The following is a 10,000-nucleotide window of genomic DNA, read 5'->3' as shown; positions in this document are numbered from 1 at the left end:
AATATTTCCATGAACGATACATTCTTCGTTTTTCTTGTTTCTTTTTTCTAAAAAAATAAAAAAAAAAAAAAAAGAAAGAAAACGCGAAATTTTTTTTTATCATTCGCAAATACGAAGAACGATCATTCTTATGATACGGACCGTTTATTTCGAAAGTGGTGTAAATTCATTTTTGTATAAAAAAAAAAAAAAAAGAAATGGGATATAATTCGTGATTAATTTAGTGTAAACTTTTTATTTATTACCGGTTAATATTTAATATCTTAAAAAATGCCAATGCCCTGTTCAATTTAAAATTGGCCAATAAAAGAAATTACGTAGCGATTTAATTACAAAAGTGGTGTAAGTCCAATTTTCATAGGACACAAATAGCGAGATCATTACGTTAAGTTTAACGATATATATATAGATATAATTAACGTTCAAAATAAAACAGACTAATCCTATTTTATTTCTTGTTATTATCTATAAACAAAATTGTTAATTAATAGAAAATATACTTTGAGTGATATTTAATTTTTTTATAATTGAAATTAAATGACTTCTACGATCGACCAAGCGTGAAAATGATATAAATTCATTTACAACTCGTAAATTATTTTACTCAAATTACATACTATCAATTACACGAATTGGTAGAAACATTGTCAGACTTGACATAATTAATTTATATTTTTCAATGAACTAATATGTTAACTCGTTTAATTTTAATGAACTATGTTTAATCTTTAATTTTATGAATTATCTTTAATTTTAAATGAACGAGAAAAAAAATGGACTTGCACCACTTTCAAAATGAACGGATTATATAATTTTATTTTCGTTATTTCATTCTTATTTATTTAATTCTTAAAACGAAAGAAAAATATTATGAATCAACAAAGAAAGGGTCCCACACTCACGTGTACCTTTCGTTGCTCGAGCTTACTCCTCGGAAAGGTGTTTAGTATGCTGCCAGAAGTCGATGCCCAATTGAAATCGGAAACCGGAAGTCCATGAGCCTTCGCTTGAAGTTCCAATTCTTGAACGCGTAAAAGTAAACGACGATTTTGATGTTCTAATTGTTTGTGCCTCAACTCGTTCTGTTTCATCCTGGTCAGTTCGTTCTTCAATAATTTTATATACTCTACCGAAGATTTTAGGATCGTTCCTTTGTTTGGCCTAACGTCTCGTACGATTTCGTAATATCTAAAACAAAAGATAAAAAAATTCATTTACGATATTTAGCGAGAGAAAGAGAGAGAGAGAAAAGAAAGAAAAATTACAAATGTTTTTTATAGATTAAAAAAAAAAAAAAAAGAATTACATTCGACGAAGAAAATATGGCGCTTGAATCGTGAAAACATTCATACTTTTTTTGTTATAAAGTATATAAATATATGTTCTCGTTTAATGTGAAGTAAATTTTCATCGAGTTAGAGAGGAAAGTAAGAAAGAAATAAAAAATATAGAATGAAGTAATAGTACTCGCTGTTTTCCTCGATGAAAAATAAAATATTGATTCCTTTTATCTGTCATTATCAAGACGAATAAAAGCAGAGATAAACAAAAATGGAGACATCCAAAGACGAAAATATTGCAATGGTTTATTCATGAAAAATTCATTCTTTTATACAGAATACTCGAATATTACAATTATATTAGATATATTATAATTATAATTATATCCCAGATTTTATTACACGTTCCAATAAATTTCGATTATAGAAAAAATAGAAAAGATAAATAAAACGAAATAAAGTAAAATAAAATACAATGCTATGATCAAAAACGAAACAAAAATATCATTCCCTCTTTATCTCTCATTATCAAAACTAACGAAAGAAACAAATAGAGAGAGAAAAAATACAATAGTAACAATCAAAAAAAAAAAAAAAAAAAACAAAGAAAAGAAAAGAAAGAAAAGAAAAAATCATTAAAAGAAAGATAGAGAATTCAAGAATAAAAGAATTCAAGATCGTTTCAAATCTCGAAATTACACTTGAGGTGATCTATAACATTCCGAAAAAATAATTTTCACGAAATGGAAAATGATTTAAAAAAAAGGTTCACCATTCAACTCATTCACCATCTACTCGTTTTTCCCACCCACCTATCTCGTCATCCCATCCACTCCATTCCTTAAGAAAAAAAAAAAAAAAAACAATAAAAAAGAAACAAAAAATAACAGAAAGAAAGAAGAAAGAAAGAAAGAAAGAAAGAAAGAAAAAAAGAAAGAAAGAAAGAAGGAAAGAAATAAAGAAAAAGGACAGACAATGTCAGGAGAGAAAAGTTTGAAATGGATCTTTATTAAAATGCGATGCACGATACTCCTTCGACTTCGATTTCTCGCGGCCAGATTCTACATGGGATTCCAAAAGTTCCAAAAGATGGGAAAGGAGAAGAGAGGAGGAGGATGATAGGAGATAGAGAAGGAGGAAGTTGTTGGGAGGTGAATAGGTAGGAGGAGGAGGAGGAGGAGGAGGAGGGAGGAAGATGGCGAACGAGTGGGTCGACGAGTAGTAGTAGTAGTAGTAGTAGTAGTAGTAGTAGTAGTAATAGTAGTAGTAGTAGTGGTGGTGGTGGGAGTAGTAGTGGTCTGAAGCGTAATGCGGACGATATTACGCTCGTAGGAGTGACGCAGCCTTCCCCCGACTTTTTTGAGAAACCTTTTTCTCGAGATGGAGAATACCTTGTGGGAATTCACGTGGAATATCAGCAAGCCGAGAACGATAATTCGTCGGGCACCTTCTTCTTCTTCTTCTTCTTCTTTTTTTTCTTTTTCTTCTTCTTTTTCTTTTTCTTCTTTTTTTTTTTTCTTTTCGTGCGAAGATCCCAAAGAATTTCCATAATACGCGATTGCTTCTCTCCTTTACGGTTCTTCTTCCTCTTATTCTCTCTTTCTCTTTCTCTTTATATATATATATATATATATATATATATATATATATATATATATATAATAGTATTATATAATATATATTTTATATGATATATATTATTATTATTATATATATTATAATATGTATTGTATGTATATTTATCTCTCTCTCTCTCTCTCTCTCTCTCTCTCTCTCTCTCTCTCTCTCTCTCTGTCTATCTCTCTCTGTCTCCTTCTCTCTTTCTTTCTGTCTTTCTTTTTCTCTTTCTCTTTTCCTCGTATACTTTAGATACTCAGAAAATCTCAAAACGATTCTCAACATTTTTTCGTAAATGTCTGAACAAAAACTATTTTTTGCTCGATACGTGAGAATTCTTTTTGTTCGCCATCTCTTTTATTGATACTTGATTTTTTTGTTTTCTTTCACTTTTTTATTTTCTTTTTATTATATTTTTTATTCTTTTCCTTTTTTTTTTTTTTTTTTTTTAATTTCTGTGATTGATCCCTCGAATAATATTGTTGTCACTTTTGATAAACTCTTTCGCGATAAGAGCAAATACGTTTCCCGTTAATTTATTACTGTTACAGGCTATTCTCTCTCGTTTTTGTTTATTTATTGGTTCATTTATTTATTTATTTATTTATTTATTTATTTTCTTTTTTCTTTTTTTCCTCTCTTTTTTTAATATATATGAACAAATTTTATCATTTAGAATTTATGGTAATACTTAACATTACTATTGTTACTACTTTTGTTAACGTAAATTGTACGATACGTGGAGATTATTATATTTAAGGAAAAAGTCATAATAATAATTCTTTTTTATAGATAATATGTATAGATTTAATATATAATTATAGAGTATAGATAATATAGTTAATTAATTAATTAAAACACATGTGTTCTTTCAAATGATATCATACGTTTTCGATCGTATGCATTGATCGATGCAATTAATTTCGATATTCAAAAAAAAAAGAAGATGATAAAGACATCGATTTATGTATAATTTTATGAATCAATAGCAATTCGAATTCTTATTTTTTTTCATTGGTAAAATAAAATGAATTTAGTTCGTAAGAATTTGTTTATAACAAATTGTTAATTAATTATTAACAATACGTAGAGAGAAAAAGGAAAAAGAGAGAAAATTCTTTAAAATGATTTATTCGATTTAGAATCTCTGCGAACTTTAATACGCATAAATTATTAGTTAGTTATAAAGAAATTGTTCCTTTATTAAAATAGTAATTTGTTTATTAAGTATTTATTAATTTATGTAATTTCATAAATCAATGAGGTATCTACATTTTTTCTTTAGAAAAAATTTAATTTGTAAAAATTTGTTTATAACAAATTGTTATAAACAATTTGTTAATTAATTATTAACAATACGTTTGAAAAATAATGAAAATCTGTCTTTGAAAATACTTCATTCAAATCTCCGTATTTATTACATTTACTTTTAGAGATATTCGTTATAGAAATATCACTTTCCTCGATTTCGACAAAAACATAAATAAATAAATTGTTTAATAATTATTCATTAATTTATATAATTTAAACAATTGATTCAAATCCTCTCCTTTTTATAAAAAAAAAAAATTTAGTTTGTAAAAAAAATTTGTTTATAACAAATTGTTTATAACAAATTGTTAATTAACTAATTATTAACACGTTAAAAAAATAATGAAAATCTGCCCTTTAAAATGATATTTGATTCAAATCTCTACGACTTTTACTTCCAGAGATATTCACATGAAAAGAATGAAATTTATGTTGACCCAATGACCTATATAATTTCATTCAAATTAGCACAGTGACACAGTGACACAGTGACCTACATAAATTCTAAGAATTTACGAGTATCAGCTGATCGAGTTACTATTACTATATTATTACTACGAAACAGGTATATGAATGAAATCTTTAAAAGACGATATCTCCGAAACGAAAAATCGTAGAGACATGAAAGAACCACCGTTTACAAGTGTAATTTATTCTTTATTTGTTTAAATAACGCGATAAAATCAATTTTGTTAATAATTTTTTTTTAAACAAATAAAAAAGAAATCTTTAAAAGATATCTCCGAAACGAAAAATCATAGAGACATGAAAGAATCACTGTTTACAACGGTAATTTATTTTTTATTTGTTTAAATAACGCGATAAAATCAATTTTGTTAATAATTTTTTTTTAAACAAATAAAAAAGAAATCTTTAAAAGATATCTCCGAAACGAAAAATCATAGAGACATGAAAGAATCACTGTTTACAACGGTAATTTATTTTTTATTTGTTTAAATAACGCGATAAAATCAATTTTGTTAATAATTTTTTTTTAAACAAATAAAAAAAGAAATCTTTGAAAGACGATATCTCCGAAACGAAAAATCGTAGAGACATGAAAGAACCACCGTTTACAAGTGTAATTTATTCTTTATTTGTTTAAATATCGCGATAAAATCGATTTTGTTAATAATTTTTTTTTAAACAAATAAAAAAAGAAATCTTTGAAAGACGATATCTCCGAAACGAAAAATCATAGAGACATGAAAGAACCACCGTTTACAAGTGTAATTTATTCTTTATTTGTTTAAATCGACAAAATTTGTTTAAAGCGACAAAATCGATTTTGTTAATAATTTTTTTGTCAACAAATAAAATCTCTCTCTTTTCTCTAGTAACAAAAAGTACGTAACTATAACGTAATCATAAAAATCATTATTCTCGTATAAATTTTATTCCGTTTATTTAAAATAAAGTAAATAATTATACAAAATTAATCTAACGAAAGTTATACATCCATATCGTAAATAATAAAACTGATAAAAAAAAAAAAAAAGAAACGGAACGAATATAATTTAATCGTAGAAGAATTAATCGACAATTAATCAAAATAATATATTAACAACGTAACCTTTTTTTTTATTTTTTTATAAGATTCAAACGAAAGACAAGTTGATCGTACGAAATAGAGAAAACAAACAAACAAACAAACGAACGAACGAATAAATAAATTTCGATCTCGAATATAAACGATATCGGAACAAGTCTGACAAAATAACAAAATTTTGCTTTTACGTGTACGCTTATACGTGTGTGTGTGTTTCTCTATATTTACACGACTCGCATTAATTTCAAGAACTGGTCGTCGAAAATTTATTCTCATATTTATCAAAGCGAAAGGAAATCGTAATAACGAGTTTGAACTTTACGGTAAATTCGAGCTATCGATCTTTTAGATTCGAAGTATGGAAATTACGACACACACATACCCACACCCACACCCACACCCACACACACACACACACACACACAGAGAAAGAGAAAAAGAGGGAGAGAGAAATATTTGTATATAAAAAGTCAATAAACGAATTGATAGCGAAGATGCTTTTAGTTTGGAGTAAATTCAAAGCTTCTAGAAGGTTTCTCTGCGTTCAATTATTATAACTGTTATTATCCACGAAGTTAGGTTGGAATATCTCGTTGAAAATTCCATTACATTCGTACGTTGAATGTACGCCAAAGAAGAATGCAGGACCTAACAGAACAACCGGGAACATTCGAAGCTTAATAAATAATAAATTTATACATTGAACACATTTTTACTCATTATTTTGTAACTTTCTCTATAAGGGGGGAAAGAAGGAATAAAAAAGAAAAAAAAAAAAAAAAGACGAAGAGAAAGAAAAAATTTCTTGAGAAAAAAAAAGGAAACAACAGGTCTTTTTTTTAATCGCGTTTAACGATGTTAAACAATTTTCTGTAAATTATTGCGGTCATTAAAAAAAAAATATATATATATTAAAAAAAAAAGAAGCAGAAGAAGCACATCGATATTAATTTTCTACTAATGGATTATTTTGAATGTTTCAAAGAAAAAAAAAAAAAAAAAGAAGATTTAAAAATGAGGATTGATTAATAAAATCATATGAAATTAAATCACGGTCATTCGACATAATCACATCATATCCAATTCGAAATTCTTTTACCTTCAACTTCATTATTAATATTATCGCGTATTATATGACAAATCGAGACGCGTTAATCTCGAATTTCTAATTCAAACAAATGCTTCCAATTTTTCGATATCCTTCATTTCTAATTCCACTTATAGTCAAGCTAGTCAAGCTTGTCCCATGTGTTTTTGATTAAGATCGTTCGATTAAGAACCTTCTTGTTTCTTTTTCTTTCTCTTTTTCTTTTTCACAAGTAACAAAAAAAAAAAAAAGAAAGAAAAACAAAAAGAAAAAAACAACAATTTCTAAATGAAAGCGACATTATTCACGTGCGTCTTCGTAAAATTTCTTCGATAGATCGCACACGAAGTCAGTCTCTCTCTCTCTCTCTCTCTCTCTCTCTCTCTCTCTTTTTTTCTCTAGCCATTTTCTCGCTTAGGATTTCAAGCACGCACAAATTGGAATTCAATCGCGACTCTCGACTCGGAACAAGCGCGAACTCTCTTGCGCTTTGACTGCAAAGCTAACTTCGAAGTGTAGTTCTTTCGTCTCTACTTTAAAACGTTATTACGAGGATGACTAAAGTTTTTAGAAATTTTTTTTTTTTGTTTCTTTTTTATTTTTTATTTATCTTTTTTTTCTTTCTTTTCTACGAGACTACGAACTCGTAAGATTTTCATACGAGCGTTTAAGAGGGTTTTAAGGAATCGTCGACAATGCTTTCGATTTTTTGTTTCTATATATATGTATATATATATATTTTTTTGTTAATCATCGTCATTTATCCTACAGCAAATTTCGTTGTTAGATAGTCGATCGATTCGTTGGAAGATTTTTTCTTTCACGGAGTTTCTCAAAAGAATTAAGATTATGGATGGAATTGGTTATAATTGTTTCTTTTTTTTTTTTCTTTTTAATAAAAAATTTTACGATTTATAAGCGAACGTTTTGTTCGATCGGTATCTTCTCGCTATTCGTATTCGTTGTACTCTTTTTTTTTTACTACTTTTTGTTTTTTTGTTCCTCTCTTTTTTTTTTCGAAAGATAGGACGAGTGATAGGCGAAAGGACGTTGATTTACGATAGCATCTTCCTATCGATTTGTCGCCTGAAATCTGCCTACCCTCCCGTGAGAGTCGACAGCAGAAGAGCCTATTATGAGTCGACATTCATCATCACGTCGGTCGTCCACGTATATAGCATGTATCTCTCATACCAAATCCTCTGAAAAACGATAATCCTCTCGTTTTGCTTCGATGTGAATCGAGAAATCAAATACATTTAACTCAATCTAAATCTTTAAGCAAAATAATTCCACACGTATAAAGAAGATACATATATGTATATAAATATAAATATATATATATATATATATATATGTATGTGATATATGTATATGTAAAATATATAATATGGAAATAATAATATAAAAATATAATAATCATAAATAAATAAGTGTAAATATTGAAAATAATATTATGAAAATAATAATATGTATGTAATATATAATAATAACGTAAAGTAATGAAATATGAAACTTTTTTTATAAAATATGATAATTAATAATTAAGTAAATTAACGTGAATATTATTAATGGATTTATGTGAATAAAAATAATATATATATATTATACATATATTACATATTTGTACATATATCTAAACTAAATTAAATGATATATCCGATAATTTTTAATAATATGGAATTATAAGTATAAGTTAATAAAAATATTAATTACATATAAAAACATATATATATATATGTATATTTATACATACATATACATACATATCATTTCATAGTTAAAATTTCTTCATTCACAAATTCATATTCCTCACTTTCCCACATCCTTACTTTCCCAATCCACGAAATCATTACATACACTTTTAACAAGCAATATTCTCAATCAAATAAATTCTCACACTACAAACCTATATCTCATCCATCAAAATCAACTAAATACATCTATTATAAAAGCCAAACTTAAAATTTGTCGACATTTCAAATTTCTCATAACGTCCTACCAATCCAACACATCATATCACCGATAGAAAACAACAAATATTCGATAGAAAATTATTTAACGATTCAATTGGAAAATCCTTTTCCTTTTTCATTAACATTCTAAACAACATCCTCCGATCGGAAGAAGTCGGACTTCGATATCTCAAACTCTGATCAAACGATCGACCAATGTAAATACCAACAAAAAAAAAAAAGAAAAAAAAGAGAAGAAAGAAAGAAACGAAGGAAGGTAGAAAGGAAGGAAGGAAGGAAGGAAGGAAGTAAAGTTTAAATACCACATACACTTACTTGTGTATTCATCAGTTTCTCCAATTCTCGTTCGAATCACGAAATTCCAAAGTATTTGTGAGTTCTGAAATCCTCTCTCTCTCTGTCTCTCTCTCTCTCTCACACACACACTCTCTCACTTTCTGTATTTCTCTCTTTCACTCTCTGCTTTACAAAACACGATGGTTCCCTACAAAGGACTTTTCTCTTCGAACAGTTGAACTTCGAAAACGACTGAAACGTGTGGTTACCAATGTAATATTACAAGACCAGGTTCTATGTACGTTTATCCAACATAAAGCTTGCCACGAAAGTTACAATAAATAGTATCACCCGTTACATATACACCCTCGTTGCTTTACGTATTTGACACACACGTATAAGCATACACACACGCGCGCGCACGCGTAAAATAGAACGCATGCAAGATAAATAATAATGAGAAAATTGTACAAATAGTAGAGAAATATTTGGAGTAACATAATCGATGCGATATTTCATTTCATTTTATATCAATGTAATATCCGTCTTACTTGGTATTCTTTTTCTCTTTCTTTCTTTCTTTCTTTTTTTTTCTTTTATTTGATTTCTATCTTTATCTTCAGTTTTTTTTCCTTTTTTTGTTTCTGTTTTTTAATATGGAATTCAAATGGAAAAATAATAATAATAATAATAATAATAATAATAATAATAATAATAATAATAATAATAATAATACACGTACGCACGTGAAATGACATGAAAATTTTCTCTCGTATTAATGTTTCCATTACACAAGACTTCTTCTATTTTATAAAGAAAGAAAGATATTGAATAGCCCCGGTAATGCAAAACCTCCCGAGTCCATTTCACTCGTATCGCATTTAAATTACCATTTCTTCTCTAC

The 10,000-nt window shown here is 27.5% G+C and overlaps 1 protein-coding gene across 5 annotated transcripts in view; it reads right to left on the bottom strand.

Annotated features, from left to right (window-relative positions):
- LOC127070340 (microphthalmia-associated transcription factor) overlaps positions 1-10,000 on the bottom strand; it is a 136,048-nt gene that overhangs the window by 12,733 nt on the left and 113,315 nt on the right. For 3 of the 5 annotated variants that reach the window (XM_051008171.1, XM_051008172.1, XM_051008168.1), the window contains exon 7: positions 903-1,188. In XM_051008171.1, the coding sequence (XP_050864128.1) occupies positions 903-1,188 (286 nt within the window). The remainder of the gene's footprint in view (positions 1-902; positions 1,189-10,000) is intronic. The other 2 variants (XM_051008169.1, XM_051008170.1) reach the window with 2 other exon arrangements.

The sequence above is a fragment of the Vespula vulgaris genome, chromosome 18 (assembly GCF_905475345.1).
Source record: "Vespula vulgaris chromosome 18, iyVesVulg1.1, whole genome shotgun sequence".
NCBI classification, from domain to species: Eukaryota; Metazoa; Arthropoda; class Insecta; order Hymenoptera; family Vespidae; genus Vespula; species Vespula vulgaris.
This window is presented reverse-complemented; position numbering and strand designations above follow the sequence as displayed.